This window comes from Heliangelus exortis, chromosome 20, assembly GCF_036169615.1.
Source record: "Heliangelus exortis chromosome 20, bHelExo1.hap1, whole genome shotgun sequence".
Lineage (NCBI taxonomy): Eukaryota > Metazoa > Chordata > Aves > Apodiformes > Trochilidae > Heliangelus > Heliangelus exortis.
The window spans coordinates 4,621,064-4,645,455 of NC_092441.1; the positions used below are offsets into that span (position 1 = coordinate 4,621,064).

The window sequence follows — 24,392 nt, forward strand, 5'->3', positions numbered from 1 at the left end:
ATTATCAGTGCCTGCTGCTTTTACTGATGTTGTACTTCATGCTTCAAAGAATAATTCATTCAGCAGATGGAAATCAAGAATAAGGCAGAGCTTAAAAGGTGCTTTTCTTTTCTGCAGTTTTGGATATAAGCTTGCTGTAGTACCAGACAGATGCCATGCAAATATGTGCAATAGAATTTGGATTTTATAATTTATTTTTCTAAGCTGGGTTTGCATGCAAAGACAAAGCATTGAGAACCCTCTGATTTTCTTCCTCCTTTCTTTCCCAGACATTATCCTATCTGAATTCTGGGGCTGCTATGGAACATGTACCAAATAGACCTGAGCAGGAATTGGAGACCAGAGGTCTCAGAAAGGATGGATCAGTCCTTATGTTTAACATTTTAAATGTTTAGAGTGTTTCAAGATCAAAGTTCCAGTAGTGTGAAGGGAGGGCTATGTATTTCTTCTCTCTTGTTTTAAATTGTCATCTGTCTCTCTCAGTACTCCCTTTCTTCTTGGACTGGGAACGTGCTCATCAAGGAAAGTTGTTTGTGTGCAGTGAAATGATGAAGCTCAGACTTCCTTGGCCTCAAGTAGTTCTTGAGCTTGAAGAACTCATTGAAATTGTGAAAATGAATTCATAACAGTGCAAAAGTGTTCTGCTCTCATAGCTGGCTACAAGTAGTTATTAGTCTGTTAATCTAGGAAACATCAAATTCTAATATTGAGTGAGTTAATATTTTATACTAGAGGTCTTGGATTCTCATTATCATAAATGGAGAAGTATTTATACTTTCTTGTAAGATAATGCTGCACATCCCTTGTTTAAATTATTCCAATTTCACTAGAGTTCCTATTAAATAATACATTAGAGATTTCTTAGAGAATCAAAAGGCTTCACTTACCAATGTTTCCTGTAAATTGTAGTCTAATTTAGTGGGACCTAATCAGACTGCCCTGCTTTTGATAATAACCTTAATGGTTGTTTTATAGAGAGACCTCACTAAGGACTAAATAACATCCGACTGCTTTATATCAAGTTTCTACTTTTAGAAAGGTGAGATTATATTCCTCACAGTTATATTTTTCAGAAGAGGCAAACCTGACCTGTAGATAGAAGGAAAAACAATGTCATTGTGTTGCAGTATTTATGTGGCAGAAAACAAAAAGCATCCATTGTTGGGGATGATGTGGGATTTATTTATTTATCTTCAAACAGGAACAGAACGGTTTTTGCCTCTAGACTGAGTAAGTCAGCAACCAAATTCTTCTGCTTTTATATTGCAATGTCATGCCTATACCTAATTACAGGAGTATTTGAGTAACATTTTTAACAGAATGTGCCAAAATAATTTTTCTCTGCCCAAACTCTGGTGGAAGAAAAGCCAGTTTCAGCTGTTGTGGGAGTCCAGTAAAGCTGGACACAGCTCAATAGCTGTGTTACTGACAATGTTTGTAGGTGTAAGTTAAAGAATCATAATGGCAGCATTTATTAAAAAAGTAAACGTTTGAAATACTCTGTAAGTGTGAAGTTTTCTGAAACCTGATGCTTGTCTGTTTTGCCAGCCTAAAGTTAGCACAGAGATGAACGAATATTTGCATCGTTCCTGTGCTGGCACAAACAAGGGGGAAAAATCCCAACCCTTTGTGTGGATAACAGAGAAAGGATAGCTTTGTTCATGCCTTTATGTTCTGCTTTTCTTCTAATAACAGTCTTTAAATTAGTATGAATACAAGGTCCTGGTAATAAATGGACTTCTCTGAAGTGTTTGTTCACAATTCCACCTAAAATCTAACTTAACCCCAGGCTCTGGTGTGATTGTCTTAGAAAGATCCAGCATCTTTTCTATGAAATAAATGAAAGGGGAGGAAAATTAAAAGTAATTCTCTAATGGATAATAGGTCTCCTTAGCAGACTACCATCAATTATTTATAGATTTTTAGGTGATAGTAATTTGGAGCAGTGGAAATGATACAGCTAATACTGACAGTACTGTACTTTTTAACAGAATATTCACTCCTGTGGATCCATTTGTTTGCTAAAAACATACTCTGAGTCTGTGAAAGAAATTTAATTTTTCTTATCCTTTGTATTAGTAATAGTTAAAACTGTTGTTTTTAGGTTTTTTTAAATTGCTGTAATTTGGAGATAGATCATGATGCTGTTTTACCTATGTCATTAAATTTTCATTTACCAGTTTAGAAAAAACAGTTTTTTTGACTGATTTATGAAGTGATTTTTAAAGAAAGTATCCCAGAAATCTGGAACTACTTACTAGAACTGTAAGATTCTGGTTTGGGTTTGTTGGTTGGTGGTTTGTTTTTTTTTTTTTTTTGCTCCCTGGTTTGAGATCAGCCCATATTTTAGGGTCATCACAAAAGTAGGATTGATTTTGATTTAAACTAGGACAGACATGGGGGAGGACCAAAGGTTTTCTAACAAGCTCTTATATATATGTATATATATATATATAAATCTTAACTAACCAAGCTGCTCTCAGTTCTGCACATACAGGCATGTTCTGTACTTGCTGTGAACCTGTTTCTGGCTTGTTGGATACCCAACTAATTGTCAGTGCATAGTTTTATAATAGTTTGGAGGAAACAGGAATTTATTAGTGCAAAAATCACTTTTATGTGATAGCAGGCTGTGCTGGGAGAACTTCCATGGCACTGTTGCTAGAGTAGTTCATAACTGATTTGACTGGTTTCAAATAAATGTGTGCTGTCTCCTGCAGGTTTTTATGCACAGATTTAATTTGTGTTGTTTCAGAGAAACAACTCAAGTGTTTGTAGGTTCTTGTTTTGTTTTTGGTATAGTTACATGCAGCATTTGTATTGGCAAGTTTTTCTAAAGCCTTCTCAAATTTCATCACACTTGGTTTGCATTGCATAGGCTATGTTTGGTGTGATTGTTTGTTAGGTGATGTTTGAAAATTCTTAGAAACAAAGGTGCAATGTCTGGGGTACACCTCTTGAAATTTTTCCTCTTCAGAGTTAACCATTAGGGTCCCTTTCATCCCTTGCATAGCTTGGGTCTTAGTTACAGACAGATGGCATTTGCCTCAAAGAAAATCTGAACCATCTAACACTCCAAACACAAATATTGCTTGCTATAGGAACCCAAAGGTCAGTGTTCAAGTTGGTTTATTCCAAGATATTGCAGAACTGGACTATGGCTCTGGTTTCAAGAACTTCTTAAAAGAAGAGTAATCTTTGACAGCTGTGATGAAATCCGTATTTCAAGAGCATTTTGAGTCCATATTATGTAAGGTAAATCAGAAAATAAATCAGAAATAGGTCATTCTTCATCTGACCAAACTGCTGGAAAAGATGGATCTGCAAAGTCTTGGATGAAGACAACCACCCACTGGGCCAGGCAGCCACAGCAATTTATTTAATGTCTGGGTTTGTTAAGAGAACTTGCACGGGAGAACTTAAATACCATTTACTTTTAACATCTTTACACTTAGTTTTTAACACTACTGGGGTGGAGGTGTTCCTTCGTGACTCTTTCAAGAGTTGGTTTATTAACTTTCCTAAAAATACTTTTTAATTATTCACCAGGTTCATGAACCACCCGGCTCCAGCAAACAGCCGCTACAAACCCACTTGCTATGAACATGCTGCTAACTGCTACACACATGCAGTGAGTACATTTCTTCCCTCTTTTGGTAAATTCTCATGGGTTTGGATGGCTAAATGATGACCTTTGCCTGAGTGTGTTCATATCTACAACCTCTCTGGTTTTGTTATATAGGTTTCAGCTGTAACAGCCCAGAAAATGTAAGACCAGTTAGATGGCTGGTCCATGTTTTGAATCTTTAGGATCTCCAGATGCTTCCTAAGATTCCTTTTCACCAAAGGAAATTACAGGTCTTCAACTGGATGTTTTTCCTCCGTGCCATTTAGAGGATGACTGTGGTAAAGGGGATTCAGGCCTGTAGTAATTAGTCTTGCAAGGCAGATTTCCCAATGCCTGCATAGTGTTGTGCAAATCAGGTTCTGGAAATGTAAGAAAGATTTATTCATATTAGAAGTGGAATTCTTCATAAGACTATCACATGGAATGTCATAGTTCTGATACTTAGTATCTGTGAACTAATTCTTCAAGAAATCTTGTGTTTTGAAAGAGACATTAATATTGCTGACAGCCCTACTAAACATTCTACTCTGTCCTTATTTTCCTACCAGATTTGAATAGATGATATCCACAAAATAAGGAAAGCAGTCTCCCCTCCCTTTTTTTCCTTTTTATAGTAATTGGAAGTTTAATTTGCTGTCTGGCACTTTGAAAAGGACTTAAAAATGTGTTTGTTTGTTTTTTAAGATAGCATTTGCCCTTTTCTAAGGCCCTTGTGCTTCTCCTCAATCCCATGTTTAACTCCAAACATCTGAAGTATGTTTGACTTAGTTCTCAGTCCCTTATCTCCAGTATGTCTGAGTGAGCTACAAATATGAACTCTGAAGGCAGTGCATGGGACTCCTGAGTTCTAGAAAGAGCTCTGTTCTTCATGAGCTTTCATCTGTGTTTTATAAATAATGAGCACACAGCTCTGTGTTGCTGGTAAAAGCAGAATCACCTTGGTTTGCATATAGAAAATCTAACTGAAACTTAAGTGTTTCTAACCTAAGGGTCTGATGTACAACATTGTGTAAATATATGCTTATTTGTCTAGAGAATGAAGCAACGTTCTCTTAGTTAGCACAAATAAGTAGTTTATCTCCTAATCCTTGGACAAATCCTGTTTACTCTGGCCAGAAAGTTAGATTTCAAAATATCTGGCAGAAGTTGCTGCACTCCTTAGCAATTCTAGCCTTTTTCTAGTTAAAACCAGGCATGTCCTATTCCTGCCTGTCAGCAGTAGGTTACAGCCATGGTGTTATATATGTATTTTTTATATGCTACAGTTTCTGGTGAAGCTGTGCAATTACCTTCTGAACAGTCAAGGTACATGATAAAACCTACCATGAACTGGTAAAAATTTGGGGATATGCAATGTTAATACAACCCTTGGAAGAAAATGTAGTACAACTGAGGGATTGTTACTCCTTAAATTATGCAATAAATAACTTCTAATCAAAATGTTAAGCCTTGAAATAGGATTCTATTCTGGGAAAGCACAGTGGATTATAGAGAAAAGGTTGAGGGGGGGATGCTTTCCTCTCCTCTGTGTTAACAGACTGCTTTAACAAATGTTAGAAGGTCAAGTGGTTGAGTCTTTGCTGCTAGAGTTCTCATTTAGGCATTGATGTAGCTTCTGCAAAAAAAGAGTTTAGCAATGCTCCTTTGTATGTTTTTTCAAGTCTTAAATGATAATTCAGAAAGTAGTCCACTTGTATTTTATGGGCATGGCTGTACTCCTCAGGAGGTGTCCTGCCTGTCTTTTGACTTAAAATTACACAGTAGTCAGTTAAGTAGCTCCTTAAAAACCAAACCAAACAAACAAAAACCCTCAAAACAATGGATAAATGAGGCTACAGAATCCCATGCACAGCTTTTTGTTATGATATTTACAAGCTAACTTTGTGGAGTGCAGTAAATTGTCTTCAAATTCTCAACTAGTAAGGCTGTTTAAATCATCTTGATATTTTTTAGCTTTAAATAAAGCCCTGGCTTGTCTTTAAATACTAGAGGCAGGAAGGGCAGCTAAGCAGCTGGATGCAGAGGCTGAGTTTAGAAGAGCAGGAAGGAAACTGAGAGAAACAGGGGACATAAGAATTTGAGCTGTAAGGTAAACTAAACCTAAGAGTGTGTGACTCTTTCCTTGTGAAACTTTCTAGTGTACATAAGGTTAAACAGAAGAATATTCACTCTGTTGTATAAAAACCTTGTTATGGGTTGCCTTAGACTGCTCTAAAAGCTTCTTCCAAGTGCTTTAAAAGGAAAACTATTCTTAAAATAAGCAACAGTCTTTCTATTCCTGTCTTGTTTTGAGCAGTGCGTGGAAAAAGAATAAATACAAATATTTCAAAAATGAAGCTTTGAGCATTTACCTGGCCATTTGAGCATGGAAGATGGGGTTATCAAAATGTTAGGACTTTTCTGTTTAAAATATTTCCATCATACCTGGCTGATCCTAGCAGTTTCTTTGCTCCCTGTGTTTGCCAGCAGCCTTCCTGCTCCATGGTGCTTGTTCTCTTACCTGAGAACATTACTGAGTAGGAAGATGCTGTACTTGGCTTCAGGACTGCACTCCTGGAGCAGGCAGAGTCCTTCATGGTTTCCTCTAGGGGTCACACCTCAGGCTGCCTACTCTGTTCACTTTTCCACTGCCTTAATTTCCCAAGAGGAAGTTTAAGGAACATCTTTATGCTCTTAGTGTTTCCCTCTCAGGGAAAGGCCCATGATGTTTTCAAATATGTAAGGGGTGAGTGTCAGGGAGATGGAGTTAGGCTTTTCTCAGTGGTGTCCAGTGATAGGACAAGGGGTAATGGGTGTAAATTGGAGCATAGGAGGTTCAAGTTGAATATCAGAAAAATTTTTTTTACTGTAAGGGTGACAGAGCCCTGGAACAGGCTGCCCAGGGGGGTTGTGGAGTCTCCTTCACTGGAGACATTCAAAACCCACCTGGACACGTTCCTAGGGGATGTACTCTAGGGGGCCCTGCTCTGGCAGGGGGGGTTGGACTAGATGATCTTTTGAGGTCCCTTCCAACCCCTAGGATTCTATGATTCTATGATATGGTAACAGTAACACCACCATTTGTGCATCAAAGTTCATTGCTACTGCCTGCCTGACATGCCTAGCCTTGCATCCAAAGAAAATAACACTTTAGCATGAGTATTAAATACAAAAGCAACATTCTAAACAGATTTTAAACCTCTCTACGGGAGTCCTTTTCTACAGAAAATAGAGATAAAATACCCACCAATCCTAAGCATCCCCAAGCAGCTGGAAGATACCAGATACTTTGCTGTAAGTTAGTAACCAGAGTTTAATTTCCCTGAGGTATGCAAGATCAAGTTAACAGCTTACTGCCTCAGCATCTTTCTTTGTGCCTTAAGGCTTTTTGCAGTGGCTTTTATTTGTGACAGGGGGAGTTGTGTTAGTTGGTTCCCCAACACATGTCACATGGGGGTTGTGCCCAAGTCTCCTCTTAGAGATTCCTGCCAAAGCTGTAAATAAATATATTTTAATCATTTGTCTCCCTTCTGGTTGCAAAGGGGCTCAGAGCTACATGCTCTTGTTTTGTTCTGGTATTTCTCCAGAAAACTTAGTGAAACTGTTGCCTATTCTTTTATTCTGCAAATCTCTCTTCCACCCCCTTTCTGATTTAGCATTTATTAATGAAGGTGCTAAAATTATTTAATCAGAGCATGAAAGTTCTGGATTGTTCATAGTTCATTAAGTGATGGGTTTGATGATACTGATTTTGTGATTTTAGCTAGTTTTATTACTAGGAATGTTGGCATCTTGGAAATGCTGTGTCATTGCTGTAAAATGACACAGCACAATCACACTCATTCTGTTAATTCTGATTTTCTTGGCTGCTTTTTTGGTAAATACTCCTTTTAAAAGACTGATTGATTGCTTTTCCATTAATTTCAATTTCTATAGAGATGATTGGTTTTTCTTTCTTCTTTTTTTTTTCTTTTCTTTTTTTTAATTGAACTTGGGAAAATCTGTTGGGTTTTTGCTGACCCGAGTGTTATATTTCTTTTTTAAAGATGGATGTTACATAATGAAGTCCATTGTATGGTACGTTATCTGGTAGGGCATTGGTATCTTAAAAACTTTTATCAAGTTGGCTGGCACAGCAGGGCATCACTTCTGGATTCTTTCTTTAGCTATTTCTGGTCTGAGAAAGGGTAATAAAACATCTCTTGTTTAGTCTAACTGTTCCCATGATGCATAACAGCCACAGAGGGAAAGTGTTTCGAAATAGAATACTTAGAAAAAAACAATAAATCCTCCTCATGTTAGTATAGCACTTATAGCACTGTTCCCTGTGAGAAATAGAATCATTCTTCAGAGACAGGACAAGGAAGAAAATAGATTTATTCATCTCTTCATCCATGCACTCATTTGTAGCTCTCTTCTTTGTTCTGAAGGTGCAAAGAAAGGGGTGATAAGAGAATTGCTTATTTGCTTTAACCCTGTAATTTTGTATGCACATTACTGGGAAAAATGATAGGCAGCAATCTCTGTGTTTGCCCATTTAGGCTTTATGTGTCACAGCTAAACTTGTAAAATATTTATCCCAGTTTTTTACTAGTTTACTCAAAATATTGATGTGAGCTTTCTCAAGTTGTTCCGTGCAATATTAAAACTACTTTCCATAAGGGTTGATCTTCCTTTCTATAAAATGGTCTCAGAGCTCCAGGCAGAATCTCTAAGCAGCTCATGCCTGGGCTTTTAGTAGGGAATTAGTAGGGATTTGCTATTTTACCCAGTGCTTGTGTTCATGATACTTATGGGTACATAATCTCTCTGAAACCTTCTTGTTCTCCATCAAGTTTAGTCAAAAATTGAAATTTGCACCAGAAATTGGGAAGGAAACTGATGAATGTGGATACAGCATGGCTGCATAGCTTAAAGAAACCTGGCTCAAAACTGTTTCTGCAGTAATTCTGCATCTTCCTGCCTCCTGCAAAAACTGAATAAAATGACTGACACATCCAAGCAGTTCCTTGCTATCCCAAGGGATTCAGCCACACTTTACCTAATGCCATACTTGGAAAACAGGAGATACTTCTGAGGAGAAAAAAAACACTTTAACCTTCCTTGAATTTGGGGACTGTCCAGGGTATGTATATGGAAATCCATGGTTTGTGAGAAATGAGACTGCCAGACTGGCAGACTATTTTTGGCCTTGAAGTGCATGAGGTCAACTTCCAGAGTCTCGTTACAAAACTCGGAAAGAGTTTTCACCTCTGGTCCAAATGCTGTGGATACAGGACTGCTGTACTTTTCATTTCAATGCCCTGAAGCTTTTGGTGTAAACGTGCTAAATTTTGCCCAAAGGAAGAAAATACAATAGTCATAAAAATACACTTGATGGACTTCAAAAGCCAGACATAAAGGCCATGATTTTTTTGAGGGGTGGCTTAACTCTCTGAATTTGGCAACTACTTTTAATATCCCTTCAGTATACTCTGCACTAAGGCTCTGATCAGAGCCTCAGTTTCTTCTTCTCAGTTTCTTCTGGTCCATAAGGAGATGAAGGACAAAGCCAGTGCTCTGTCTTAGAGCTTCTCTCCTACCTATCAAACCTGTAATGCAGAGTTGGCAGATTTGTTTAAACATTACTTGTTGCTAGCTTTATTGTTTAGCATGTGAGACCTGGGTTAAGCTATGGGGACTTGAACATATAAAGCTTATTTGCAATTCAAATGAGCAAATTAGCATCTTCAGACACACCATAGAGGGTATGGAAATTTTAACTTTGTAGACTGACAAAAACTCTGTGGAATTTCATCATGTTGGAAGCAGAGTAGAAATGTCTGAACCAGCAGGTTCTTTCCTTTAAGTACTTGTTGCACACGCTTTTTTTTTTCCCCCCTGTTTTTTTCTAGTTTTTTTTTGTTTGGTTGGTTTGGTTTTTGTTTGTTTTTGGTTTTATTTCTAGAGACAAAGGCACATGGTGTAGTTTATTCTGGAAAGGAGGGGAGCTTTAAATTTAAATGAAGCCTGCAGCCCACTGCTTAGATACTTACTGAGAGCATGCTAATTCCATAATGATGATCTAACAGTGATTGTCTTGGAACATCTAAATTAAAGCTGCTTGAGAGGGAGTTAAGGAAAGAGTAAGGAGAAAGGACTTGGATATGCTGCATGGAAAGAACATAATCTTTGTGCATTAAGAATCTATTAATAAACTTAAGTTTGCAGCTAATTTACTTATGAGATCTAAAACCCACATTCTGCAAAGCATTTGCTTGATTCCCCTATTTTCTGCTTAACTGCACACTTCTATTTTTTGTTTTCATTTGGATTTTAAGTTTATTTTGGTCTGTCCTGTGCTCTGACTCTGTGCACAAGAGGTGGTTTAATCAAAGCTTAAAGTAAAATCAAAACTTTTTAAAAACACGAAGCAGAGCGCAAAAAAAAAAAAAAAAAAAGCCACTTAGCAAATTCTTTTGTTTGCCTCATTTTGTGTCACGGCTGAAGGAGCAAACAACTCAGCCTAGTACCATGTGGGAGAAATTTGTCTCCAACAGGTAGAATCTGTGTGTCTGAGGCATTGCTGAAGTCTTGATGCTTGTGTGTCAACCTACACCTAGGTGAAACCCTTGCTCCTGGTAGGAGATGCGCGGATCGCCTGTCGGGACACGCTGCAGTTGTATCTGCCCTGCTGTTGTTGTGCTGTGGGTGGTAGCTGGGGGTAAAGACTTAACAATGGCCTTTTGTTTTCTTAGTTCCTCATTGTTCCAGCCATTGTGGGTAGTGCCCTTCTCCACAGACTGTCTGATGATCGCTGGGAAAAGATAACAGCCTGGATGTACGGCGTGGGGCTCTGCGCCCTCTTCATTGTCTCCACAGTGTTTCATATCATTTCTTGGAAAAAGAGTCACCTAAGGTACCACTATAAGACATTTTATTCTCATGTTCTGTGATGTTTTTCTGTTGTTACTCAGTCAAAAATATGATTTTATTGAAGCCTGGTGTGGTACCTTGTAGTGAGTCATGAAAAAACAGCCTTGATTCTGTTAGAAGAAACAGCCAAGCTCATAAAGAAGCAAACTTTAATGTCTGCTCCCTTTTTTAAGGAAAATACATGATTTTCTTAAGCCCTAGTGGCTCTTATTCTGGAAGTTGAATGGGAAATGTCTGATCTATGTGGATGGTGCATATAATCCCACTACAGAAATGAGAAAGCTGTCTGGGACTGTGTATTTACGTTGAGGAACACAGAGCTTTCCAACAGAATTATGACACAATACACAGAAAGCCTTCTTGGGAGAAGGGCAGCAGTAGTAAAACTAAGATGTGATACCTCCTCCCCCCAGTTTGTTGGGGTTTTTTTCTTTCATTTTTATTGTCGTGGTGTCTTGTTTTCTTTCTAACTAGGACAATGGAGCATTGCTTTCACATGTGTGACAGGATGATGATCTATGTCTTTATTGCAGCATCCTATGCACCATGGTAAGAAATCTGAAGCCCAGCTTCAGAGTCAAAGCTTTTTCCAATGTTTATCATTGTGGCTTTCCAAAATCTACAGTTATCTCCTTAGATGGAATTCACCACATCCTGCATTGTGAAATGCAGTGTAATGTAATATTCTGGGATTTTCTGAACACAAAGTAATATTAGAAAACAGCAGAAAGTAATTTATTTATATACCACTACCCCATGTTGAGTCCCTCACATCGACCCAAACACACCTTCTACTTCTCTCTGTCTTCTCCCCAAGAGATCTTCTCCCCATCATGCCTAAGTTATAGCTCTGGATGTTTATTTTATCAAGCCTTACTACTTGTGTGTCAGTGTGATCCATGCATTTGTCACATTTCTCTCCTGAAATCTTTCTCCCTCCAGGTTAAATCTCCGTGAGCTTGGGCCTCTGGCCTCTCACATGCGTTGGTTTATCTGGCTGATGGCTGCTGGAGGAACCCTTTATGTATTTCTCTACCATGAAAAGTAAGAATTATTTGCATTTAATTTGAAAATGAAATTAAAAGCTGGGGCTTTCTTGCTTTCTGTTTCTGTCCAGCCTTTCACAAACTGAAGAGCTTTGAAAGAGTGGAAATAGGTGATGAGGGTGATGCAGACTTGCATCTTCTCAAAATATAATTGTATTCACCCTGACATAACCTGTCTTGAGGATATATTACTGTCTTTCCTCAAACTGGTGGGAAGGAAGTATCCACCTTTAAAACTTTAACTTTTGCTACAAGAACAACAATGAAAGTGGGTCAAGTAAGAAACCAATTGAAATCATGATTTTTGGATCCTTCTCATTTTTGTAGCATTGTGTATGGATTATACAGCAGCATTATTTTGTTTAGATATATTGATGCATATTGACTCTTCTGCCTTCTTGGGTTTTTTTGAGATGGAAGCCCTTGAATTACATATCTGAATTACTGAGCCTGTTTTCATTATTTATCCCCAGGGGGCAAGACCCAGCTTTCTTGTTTTAAAGTGAAGCTATCAAGGTTCTGTTCAAATAAGAAAATACAAGTTGTCTCAGTGTTTTATTCTCACTTGTACTTAATGTAAATAAATGCATCTAGGCACTATTTGGAGATGAGGGTGTTACATTCAAGTGGGGTATGCAGAAATAAATACTAACTTTATTTTTGTCTCAAAACACACGTCCTATCTATCTGCATAGAAAGCTTTTTAAATAGTTCAATGGACCAATGCTAACACAACATTTTCTTTACTGCTGAAAGAAATGGCCATACTCTTGTACACCTTCTTAAATGACTCAAATAATTCCTTTTTAGGTACAAGATCGTTGAACTCTTTTTCTACTTAGCAATGGGATTTTCTCCTGCTCTGGTAGTGACATCCATGGTAAGGAATGTGACTATTAACATTGCAAACACACAAACTTCCTTTTGTAACAAGCTTAACTTCCAGTACAGGTCTCTTTCTCCTGAAAATATTTGGAATTATGGTGGACTAAAATTAACATCTCTGTAGAAGAACCAAATATAGTCAGTTATATTTTGGGTCTATTGTTTACCTTCAGTGAAATGCTACCTTGTCTTATTGAACCTGGGCTGCAAGGTCTAGATAAAAGTGCTTAGACTCTGAACTTCACTTCTGAAGACCCTCACTTCTGAAAGGGTATTGGACATACTTTAATTCTTTGCATTTTATTAAAACTTATACAGACATGAAGTCCCTTAGCCTGTCAAGGAATGTTTCTAGATCTTGCTGTTTATGAACTTACTTCATGCCCACTTACCACTTACAAATCAGAAAGAAGCATTTTCTTCAGGAAAGATGGAATGGGCTTCTGATAACATTGTGCTTTTTCTTGTATGTAAGAACTCTCTGGAAAATCTAATCAGCTGATTCTGTGGTCTGGACTGAGATGGGAGGAGTCAAATTGACTCTTGCCCCTCTTAGAATCACTTCTGGGCAACAAAGATCTAAATCTAAATGATTTTGTCTTTTCCTAGACAATTCTTTTTAGCAGTGACACAGGGAAAAATTGAAAAGTTATGAAGTGCATTGAACTCTTACACTGTATCTGGGATAGTCAGTCCCAACAGTTGATATTTGTTTGGTTTTATCTGTAAAACATCCTACTCCATCTTGTCCACCTCAAAACCTTTGACTATTATTTTTATACAGCTACACATTTAAATGACTTTGAATAAACCATTATGCTGCTGATATAACTCTGATGCCTCTAGGAGGTAATGCTGGTCACAGTTTTTAGCTGTTCCACTGGGTGCTTCATCCAGCCAGAAGGAGCTGCAGTAAACTCACACGCAGTAACCTGGCTTTCTTTTTTTCCATCTTTGTCTGCTGATGAGCATGGAGCAAAACATCAAACCTTGATTCTTGAGTTATCCCACTGTTACTTCCATAGAGACAATACAGAAATATCTATTTCAGAAAGTACAGTATAAATATACTCTTTCTGACTCGTCCATCTGTCACATCCAGCATGTTCTGAGCTGACAGCCTGATATATTTTCGCCAGGGAAGGATTTTGTCTTCTAAACAGAAAATACCTTTTCCCTCCTTTTACACTCCACCTTTCCTTGTTGATTGGCAGAGCAACACCGATGGACTTCAGGAGGTTGCCTGGGGAGGCTTGATCTATTGTCTGGGTGTGGTGTTCTTCAAGAGTGATGGAGTCATTCCATTTGCCCATGCCATCTGGCACCTGTTCGTGGCCACAGCAGCTGCTGTGCATTACTATGCCATTTGGAAGTACCTTTACAGAAGTCCTGCAGACATCATTCGTCACTTATGATGTATCCACATAAAAAAATAAACTGCAGTTGGCCTCTGTAACAGTATTATTTGACTTAAGGCATTCGGGGAAATTGGAAAATTGCACAGAAAAACTGCACTGACTTTGGGTAGTTCTCTGAACACAGTTACTGTGAACTGGCTTTGGATGTGTCCTGCAATTGCCCAGGGTATGGCAAGTGCTCTAAATAGCCAAGATACTGTACTGCAGTACCAAGAATCCATTCCATGTTAGTAGAACTGGGTACCTGATGTTTACAAAGAAATTTTGTATTCTAATTTAATTTTACAATTTTTAACGATGTGAATTTTTCTAAATTAGTGATTCCAATGGTGAAGTCAGTGCAATAGTGAAAATGTAACTCCTGATTTGAAATTGGTTTCTATCATCTTTCCACTAGTCATTTATTTAACATGAATCACAGACATAATCTACTTTTACCACCCATTATCTTGGTATAATGTGACTTTTATAGAAACTTTTTGTGTTTTTTGTAAACTTTAAAAGTACATTTCTTGAACTGAAACACAACTGTCATCTATGCAGTTACTCATGTTGCAGAACATTGCAAGAAATGGTTACATTCCACACACTGTGCTGACAAGCAAACATTGTACCTCTTCCAAAGCTTCTATTACAGGTGTTATTGTAATAACCACTTTTAAAAACTAAAATATAAATGTGATTCTGCTGAGTTTTAACATGATAGTATTCTGCTTCTCTATAGTACCACTTAAGCAGCACCTTAATTTGGCATGATGGAAATGAAGTGCTTTAAAAGAAATAATTAATGTGGTTTCCTCCTCGAGATTCCCACTTCTACTCCGAGCTGCCCAGCAGCAGTTTGGATGCAAGCTGACTTCCCAAGGGTTGGCAGTATTAAGGAAGATGAATTCTAACATCTCCCTATCCAAACCAGATGGTCTTTAAGGTCCCTTCCAACCAAAACCATCCTATGATTTCTCCAGAATAAATATATCATATTGGTGCTGTAATGTCAGGGCCTGGATTTTCAGAGGGAATTCAAATTGTCCAACAGAATAATTTCCCACCAACTTTGGTTGGTGGTTTCTGCTGGGAAATCCAGGTGCAGAGCAATTGCTTCCTGCATGGAATTCATGGCTCAGCCTTTCAGGGAGGAGAGCCTGAAGAACTTAATAGAGTTCTTGTCACTTGTCATTCTGGGACTGAACACAGAATAAAACTGTAGTTGTGTTGCTGTCTTTCTGTACAGGAAACCAGATGTGGTAGCAAGTCATGATTGTAGAACATGTGCATTAAGTGACCAGATGTAGAGTCATTGTAATACTGTTTGTCCAATAATTGCATCCTGTCCCACTATATAATGAATGTCTTATATTAAGATTGACTTTATCCTTTTTCTAATTTACTCATCTTTTCATGTCAGTATTTAAAAACAAAACCAAAACGTGTTGCCTTTTTCAGATTTTGTTCTGGATATTGCCTGTCTGCAAACAATAAGTAGCAAGATGGGGAAGTTTTTCAAGGTACCATTTAATATTGCACCTAGATTTGCCAGTGGGTTGCATATTTTAGAATATATACCTTTGTATATGGAATTTACAAGAGGGACAAACTTTAAATTCAAGGCATTGAAAAAGAATTGCTGTATGGTGTTAGCAGGTGGCTGGAGAAACAGCAGCACTACAGCTGACTGGTTAACTGCCCCAAAAGAGAATAAATGGAACAACAGGGCAGGTAATTCCTAGTACAACAGTCTCACACATCTGGATGCCTCAGTTTTTTAACATTGTGTCTATTTTAATATTTTCCACTTTTTTGTGAGTTCATATATTTTGTTTAAATGCAGTACTGTTAAAACCACTGAAATGCATATAAACCTTTTCTGTAGTCAAAAGTGAAACTCTTGCTTGAATGTGTTTGTTTTAATTTTAAGTTAATTTTTTCATGGCATTGCTTTTTGGAGTGTTTGCAGTGGTTTTTAAAAAAATTTCAATTCGCCAAAAATATTTTGAATTACTGTATTCTTGTCAATATGATATTGAATGTACTAGACTAACAATAAACATTTTGTGCAATTTGGAAACTGTGGTACTCATGGTGGTGTTTATTTTCCACCCCTTCCAGCCCTGGTGTAGGTGAGTATGGGACTAGCACTGCTGCCACTCTTAACCCCAGAGATCCAGAGTTGAACCTAATGACCCTGATGCTTGCTCATTAAATAAAAATAGTAGGAAATACTACAAACAAAATTGTTCAAAAATGTGTAAATTTTGGTTAGTATTGGAAAGTTGCTGCTTTTGCTGGTCTGGATCAATTTTCTTTATACCATTATATGTTGGGGGGGGGGTTGGTTGGCTTTTGTTAGGTTTTTTCCAACTACATAGCACTAAAATACATAATTTTGCTCTGTCCCTATATGAGTATCATTACACTGAACACAGATAAACTGAATTAAAAATCTATTCCTGTCTGGAAAACAAATATGTCAATTAGCCTTTTTTTTTTTTTTCCCTCTGTGTAATTGCAGCTCCAGGCTGATTCCTCCTAGGAATACCAGTGGTGATGACTCCTGCAGTAGCAGAGATGTGATTTCTTTGTCTTCCTGAAGCAAGTGTTTTTAAGGCACCTGGTTCTGTATTTTCTGTGCCTGTAGTTTTCAGAAGTGCAACAAGTGCAATGAGTCTAAATGAAGCAGTGATAAAGACTTCTACTTTTGCAGGGATACCTTTCCAGAGGATGCAACAGGTATTTTGAATACTGGATACTTTGAGTTTCATCACCTTTAGGTTGTATTTTTCTAACACAATTGTTGTGTGCCTCTGAAAAGAATTCAGTTATCTGAAGGAATTAATTTAAGGATCTATAACAAAGTTCACTTCCTCATCTGGTACTGATTTTTAATTCAACAGCAGCAAGGAATGTGCAAAGAAAGTGTGAATTGTTCTTTTTGTTAACAAAAGAAGTCATAAACCAAAACAAAAGCAGACTTGTTTTCCAGTTCTGGCTTCCCCACTTCCCTCTTAATCACTTGTGATTATGATAAGAAATTGTCTTGTTGTGTTTAGTTCTGGGTAAGCAATGGAGCCCTTTCAAAGGGAGCTGGAATATCTGAGCCTGTTTTTTTGCAACCTTTGCTGTATCTATTGAGTTTCACTTTAAAAATGGGATACTTTAAAGACTCTGAAACAGTTGGTTATCAGCATTATAAAAAGTTACCTAAATTCCAGATCAATGGTAGCTGACAGACAAGATGGTTCCATTTAATATATGTATATTTAGAGCATTTTGTTCTAATTAATTAATTTTTTTTGCCTGGTTTGAAGCACCAAGCCTGTGTCAGGTGTTGCAGTCTGCAGGGCTGGCAGTGTCCTGGGGGGAATAATAAGCTTCTGAGGCTCAGGGTCATTGCTGGAGAGGATCATAAATGGCACTATGGTTTCTTACAGGGGTTTCACAGCTGGTATGTGACTTGTGTAAATCATGCAGGTGTCAGAGCATGGTTAATGAACCCTGTGTGTGTGGCAGGGCTGGAATGAGAAAGTTAAAAAGAAGATAGAAAAGGCTCAATAAAAACCTTTACTAATGTCTTGCTTAAATGTCCCTCATGCTTAGGACTCTGCTGCTTGTTTGGAAACCTCTTTGAGCCACCTATGTAATCCTTTATTTAGGTCTGGTCTATTTAGCCATGTGATTTCTCTGGAGGTTAAGGCTGTCATGTTCACATCATGTGCTTGACTAAGTCTTTTCTCCATGCTTTGCTATTTTTAGCAGAATGCAGGATGTCAGTCTCTGCTCACTAATTGCTTTCACCATCAATAGGTGTCATAAGATTAGAGCTAAAAATAGTGAACAAAAGAATGACCAGGAGGCTCTGGGGAGGGGGCATTGGTCAGTCCTGTAACACTGAGCAGACTGCACAGACCATTGTGCTCCAACACCTTGAGGCTACTCACTCTTGTCCTTCTACTAGTTGAAAGTGTTTGCTTTCCATATTTTCATCATTTTTCTGGCTACAATTCTCTAAGCTGTAGGCACTGCCATTGTCTGGAAAGGGAACATACAGAAGGCACCTGAAATGTTCACTGGTAGCTATTGGGGATCATTGGGGTGCTTTCAGGTTGGTGTTAGAGCAGTGCTGGGAGGGCTGGGGCTGCTCAGCTGTACTACAAGGAGTAGCATAGTGGTAACTCTGCTCAGTGTTGGGTTTTGGACAGTTTTTAACATGCTTTGCAGAATTTTCATGATAGGCATCCTCCTGCTGGTGGTAGTCAGCCTGTGAGCACTAAGTGTGGCAATGCTTGTTTCTCTCCTAGAATCAGGGCTCTATCCTTGTTACTAAGGATAATCTGGGAACCAAAATCCTCTTGCAAAAGGCTGGCAGTGAAGCCAGCACCAGTTTTATAACACAAGTTACATCATTGACTCTAATGAGACTAATGTGCTCTCCAAAGGATATATTCAGATGTCTTTGTTGCTTAGCAGCATGAGCCCTGCTGGTGGTGGATTTGTGTGCCCAAATCCTTTAGGTGCCTTTGAAAATCTCCCTTAAATGTTCATGTAGGTGAAAAGCTGTTAGTACAGGCCTTCCCAATTAATGTTTTTAGCTTCAGCAGATGTCTCCTCCCTTCCTGCTGTGTTGTGTTTGCTTCCAGGAGTGATGCAGAGGTTTGGTGTGCAGGCAGTGAGCAGCCACAGTGTGGCTTCCATGACATGGTCAGCCAGAGACTGAGCCTTGTCTCCAGGAGAACATTCAGCCCAGACCACAGGATGTATTCAGGATGTTGAAACACCAAAGTCCAACCCACAACACCTACTCAACCTTGGGAACCTGTGGTATGTTCAGCTTCAAGCAGCAAAGATTTAGTAGTGTCATAAATGCTAAGGGATTGAACATTGTTGCTGTGGGAACTCAGCAATCTTTTTAAAGTAAAAACTGCACTTGGGAACCTGAGGGTCAGTTTAGAAAGGAAATGTGGATAGTTGGTTTTTTTAAATACAAATCTTCATACATGGATGTGTTTGGCTGAATGAACATGGCCTTTGTCTTGAAGCTGATGGTGCTACTGTGCAGCTTAATGAGCCTTCTGCTAAATCACTGAAAATGAATCTTGAAGGGACTCTCAGATATTTTTAGCCTGTCCTCTTCCTGCAGGCAGGATGAACTCTGCCTGTCATTCCTGACATGCTTGTCCAACCTGTTCTAAAAAGCTTCCAATGATGGAAATTTCACAATCCTCCCAGGCAGTTTATTTCAGTGTTGTGCCCTCTGCCCTCTAGACTTGTTTCTGCTGTCCAAGCAGTATTTTCTTTGCTATAACTTAAGCCCATTGCTCCTTTGCCTACTGCAGCAGGCACAGAGAAGCAGCCCTTACAGGCAGCTCCCATACAGCTAGAGACTCACTTCTTCCCTTGCTTTTGTTCTGTCTTTCATTTAACCAGACTCATCCCCTGCAATCTCTCATCATAGCCATCTTGGCTAACAGAGCCAGCAGGGTGTTCCAGAATGACTTCAGACACAATTTCCCAGGTAATAATGTGACACAGGGACATGAGAACTCGGTGACAGTGCAAGCAGAGGGAGAGAGGGAAGCAGGAACTGCAGTTCTGACCAATAAACCTGAGGCAGGTGATCCCCTAGAAACCAGGGGAGAGGGGAGCACTGGAGGAGAAATCAGTAACCCCAGAGCACAGCAGCATCTTGAAAGGAGGAGAATCCCTGAGGGAGTGGGGGTGAAAGGGATCTGCAGCTGCCTGGGGAGGGGGCTGCAAATGCACCCAGTGGGCTTCACAGAACCAGGGGAATTGCAGAGTTGGGCAGAGATAAACCTGGGCTTCTGGCCACCTGGTTTGCTTTTATCTGAGGTGGCTGCAGCCTCAGGGGGGGTGATTGCCTTTGCAATCCCATTTTGCAACCCTGGACATTGGCTCTTCCAGACACATCCCATCAGGCAGGGCAGGAGGGCAAGTGGCAGAGCTGGGCCCGAGGGGCTGCAAAGCCAGGACAGGGCAGAATTCCCTTCTCTGCCCTGGTGTTGCTGCCTTCCTGGCCGTGTCACCATGGAATGTCCCCTCTTGCTTCCTCCAGGGCCCCTGGGACCTCCCAGCTCAAGTACTGGGCAACCAGCTCAGCAGCAGCAAGGGCCAGGGCTGAGCAGGGGAAGGTGCCTGTTCCCAGAGGGGATGTTTCTGGCTGAAGGCTGCAAAGCTGGAGAAGGTAAAGAGAAGTGAGAGGAATGAGGTGGCTGGGCCAAAGTCTTTATTAGAAGAAATCATCTTTTGCTGGTTTCATCAATCTCAGGTGCAACTTGGCTGTTGCTTGTGATCTGCAGGTGTGGGTAGTTCTCACATTTTCAATTAAAATTGGGTCTACCAGGTGCAAAGTGATTGAACATCATCCTTTTAAGACCACTTTCAGGTGGTTTTCATCTTGGGCTGATGCTGTCCCTTCTCTGGGCACTGAGGGCACCCCAGGGGGTGTTATAGCCCCCGGTGGTCACACTGGGGTGCTCCAGCAGAGCCCCTCTGTGCTCGGGGGTGTGTGGCAAAGCTGGGGTGCTGATGGCTGAGGCTGCATTTGTCCCCTGGTAATATTTTTATCTTGGGCCACAGGGCTGAGTCCCAGCCCAGCAGCTTTGCCGGGTTCCCTTGCTGCAGCGCCAGGGAGGGAGCAGCGAGCTGGGGAGGACTGAGCAGAATAGGAAAGAGAGAAAAAAACCACAAACCGGTGGTTTCAGTCCGAGCCCGGCGCTCAGGAGCCACACACGGCTCTTTTGTGACCCCTCGTGTCGGTGCTGCCCGCGTCCGGTGCTGCCGGCGGGAGCTGAGCCCCGGGAAGGGGGGGATGCTGCGGGGATGCTGCAGGGTGGACGGTGCCCGGGACAAACGCGGCTCTGCCCGCACCCCCAGAGGAATCACCCGGTTCTCTGTGCGTGGTTAGACTGAAGGGAGGATTGCATGTAAAAATGAAATGCAGATGTGGAGCAGAAACACCTCCTGGCCATGCTCAGGCATTACAGCAAGTCCTATTTATTACTTGCAGGTATCATTTTAAGATGAGGTTTGGGTTTTTTTGGTTTTTTTGTTTTTTAAAGTGACACAGAGTCCAAGTGTGCTGTGCTATGGCTGTCTGGTTATTTCATTGAATGGTAGAATGACCTCGAGGAACACCTGGTCCAACCTTTTTAAATACCGATGTGGTCTCGATGAGAAGGAGCACAGTTTAGGTGAGAGATTTCAGTCCTGAATAATTTTTTAAGCATCTGGCTAAGTGTAACAAGGGGCCTACAGAGTCTGGAAGCTTCTTAAATGTTGAACAGGTCTCATGAAAACTGGAGCTTGATGGAGAAAAAGAAAAAGAGCACTGGGAACCTTGGATGCCCCAGTCCTGGAGGAGCTACTGGATGTGCCCATGGGCAGACCAGAGCCCCACCAGCACAGGGGGTGCCCAGCAAAGAGGATCCCTCGGGGTCAGAGCTGAGCAGTCACTGCCCCTGAGTTGGTCCCTGCATTCAGGACATCTCCTGGAGGTACCTGCAGTGCTGCAAAGCCTCAGCTTTGTAGGAGCCTGGATCTTCAAAGCTGTTGTGGTGTCCCTGCCAGCAAGCAGTGCCTGTGACACTGTAAGTAAGTGACACCCTGGTGTTGATGCCACTAATCCCAAGCATGTTCTTTGCACCTCGTAAAGATGTGTTTGCTTTACATCTCCTGGGCTTGGGGAGGAGGATGAGCAGGGTGATCTGGGCTTGGGCACTGTGCCCAGGCTGCTGTGGCTTTTGTCAGGCAGTGCCTGAGCAGGTCGGTGCTGGAAGAGGAGCTCCACCAAATGGAGCTTAAAGTGAGTGTCTGGAAGCAGCTGTCCATCCCCAGGGATAAATCCTGGCAGTGACAGGAACCGGGCTCTCCTCGCTCTGCTTCTCATTAGGAAGAAGAGCAGGACCTGAGATTTACAGCCTGCAGTGCCTGAGTGGTTGCACCCGAGCTGCTCCTGGAGGTCATTTTATAAATGTGAGGCTGTATTTTATGTCTCTCCTGCCTGGTGTGGGCAGGATGGGGGATTTTCTGTTGGGGGGGGAGCCAATGGGGGACGGTCGTGGGAGCAGAGGGGCCATGGTGCGGGGGTCTCCATGGTCCGGGGGGGGGGTCTCTGCTGGTGTCTCTGGGGCCAGCCCAGCCCCGCAGCCTCCAGAGGGCACCAGGCACCGGCAGATGAACACTCAGGGATTTGAGCTCCGACTTGGGCCGGTCCTGCCGGAGTCTGGGGCAAAGCGGTTCCGAGGGGTTTGGGTTTGCAACCCCCCCGCAGGCAGCTGTGAAGGGGCTGAGCCCCCCGGGCTGGGTGCTGCCAGCAAAGGGGGGGGGGGGGGGATGGAGGCCCCTGGAGTGGGTGCGTGACCAGTCGGTACCTGTCACTGGTGGGAGCTGCTGGCAGGGGGTTGGTTGTGCCTGGTTAATTCTCTCCAACTTTACATCCACAGCAAAGTGACCTCACCTGACCTGAATCATCCGTGGGATGGGGACGTGGGATGCTTCAGCCCGAGCATGCACCTTGGTGGAACCAGCGTGGCCAGGTGCCCCGAGCTGGCCCCAAGGGCCAAATCCCAGGGGAGAGAGAAGGTGAAGCTGTGATGCTGCTCTGGAGAAGAGCCCATCCTGCTGGGTGTGCAGAGACCCCTCACATGGCAGACCCCAGGCCAGGGATATTCTCCTGGTGGTGCTGGAGTGACAGGGAGTGACTTGTGCTTTGGAGGACACCAGGGGCAGGGAGGAGACAGGGGAGACACAGACACAGCCCCCACACCCCATGGCCTGCAGTGGGTTTGCTCTAAAGACAAACACCCAGATGCATATGAACCTGTGTGTATATGTAGGTGAGTGTGTGTACGTAAAACTCTAAGTGTAAATATCTCTAAATATGTATCTGTATACATAGTTTACATATCTATATATTTATACAGCTTCATGTCTACATATATATATATATATATATATATTTGGCTTTATCTAGCACCATAGTCTGCATTCTATACCTAAAATATACCTATGTATTTTTATATGTACAGTATACACTGTTAAATGCAATATTAATATTACATGTAATGTGTGTGACACTGTGTAATGTAATATGTAATATTAATAATAATTCTTAAACCTTGTATCTGCATTCTAGTGAATCCTGAGTTGTAGGTGAAAATGTTCTGCCAGCTCTTACTGCAGATAAAACCATGGAAACATCCCCAGAAACGTGTGCATTATATAACATAAAATAATAATTAAAAACCCTACTAACTACCCAACTCAGCTGGGCACACACATGCACTGTGTGGTTATAGGGCTCTTGGCTTATGCTGGGGGTGATACCCAACCAAGTTTGGGTCCTGTGTCTGGTTCCTGTTCCTCAGGGTGCAGCAATGATCCTGCAGGGTCCCAGGAAGATTTTTTTAAAACTCTCACACACAGTTTTAAAGTTTTAAAACTTTCTTCTGTCTTTATGTACCACTGAATTGTGTGTCACCTGCAGAAATGCAAAGGAATTTATGGGTACAGAAATATAAGGGGGGTGTGTGAGCGAGAGACAGAGTGTGTTCTGGACACCGTGGGGGTGTGTGTGTCTTTGACAGTGAGTGTGTGTGTTTTGGACACTGTGTATGTGTGTTTGTGAACACTGTGTGTGTCTTTGACACTCTGTGTGTGTGTGTTGGACACTGTGTATGTGTGTTTGTGAACACTGTGTGGGTGTGTGTATGTGTGTGAGTGTGTGTGAGAGAAAGAGAGCGTGTGTGTGTGTGTGTGTGTCTGACACTATGTGTGTGAGTGTTCTGGACACCATGTGCATGACACTGTGTGTGTACGTGTGTGTGTGAACGTGTGGTTTGGACACTGTGTGTGTGAGAGTGTTTTGGACACCATGTGTGTGAGTGTGTGTCTCTCTGACACTATGTGTGTGTGTATGTTTTGGACACTATGTGTGTGTATGTGTGTTCTGAAATCTGAATGTCTTTGACACTGTGTGTGCGTGTGTGTCTGACACTGTGTCTGTGAGTGTTCTGTACCCTGTGTGTATGTGAATGTGTGGTTTGGACACTTTGTGTGTGTGTGAGGTGAGTGAGAGTTTTGGACACGATGTGTGTGAGTGTGTGTCTGACACTGTGTGTGTGTGTGTGTGTGTGTGTGAGAGTGTGTGTGTGTTTTGGACACTATGTGTGTGTACGTGTGTTCTGAACACTGTGTGTGTGTGTGAATGTGTGGTTTGGACACTGTGTGTGAGAGTGTTTTGGACACCATGTGTGTGAGTGTGTGTCTCTGACACTATGTGTATGTGTGTTCTGAACACTGTGAGTGTCTTTGATACTGTGTGTGTGTCTGACACTATGTGTGTGAGTGTTCTGGACACTGTGTGTGTGTGTGTGTGTGTGTGTGTGTGTGTGTGTGTGTGTGTGTGTGTGTGTGCAGGCACTGACAGACCACTTTATGGGGGCAGAAACTTTCACAGACTTTCCCTCCCTGAGCCCAACTGCTGACACAGGAAAGCAAACCTCCAGA

The 24,392-nt window shown here is 41.1% G+C and overlaps 1 protein-coding gene and 1 long non-coding RNA gene across 4 annotated transcripts in view; both read left to right on the plus strand.

The window, feature by feature from the left end:
* MMD (monocyte to macrophage differentiation associated) overlaps positions 1-15,936 on the plus strand; it is a 40,933-nt gene extending 24,997 nt beyond the window's left edge. For all 3 annotated transcript variants that reach the window (XM_071764659.1, XM_071764661.1, XM_071764660.1), the window contains exons 2-7: positions 3,550-3,631; positions 10,345-10,505; positions 10,997-11,071; positions 11,465-11,566; positions 12,379-12,448; positions 13,668-15,936. In XM_071764659.1, coding sequence (XP_071620760.1) covers positions 3,550-3,631; positions 10,345-10,505; positions 10,997-11,071; positions 11,465-11,566; positions 12,379-12,448; positions 13,668-13,868 — 691 coding nt within the window. In that variant the 3' untranslated portion in view covers positions 13,869-15,936. The remainder of the gene's footprint in view (positions 1-3,549; positions 3,632-10,344; positions 10,506-10,996; positions 11,072-11,464; positions 11,567-12,378; positions 12,449-13,667) is intronic.
* Positions 15,937-17,363: 1,427 nt separating this feature from the next.
* Positions 17,364-20,227, plus strand: LOC139805817 (uncharacterized). The gene is made up of 2 exons (XR_011730002.1): positions 17,364-18,686; positions 19,293-20,227. It is a non-coding gene; the product is annotated as an uncharacterized lncRNA (long non-coding RNA).
* Positions 20,228-24,392: the final 4,165 nt, after the last annotated feature.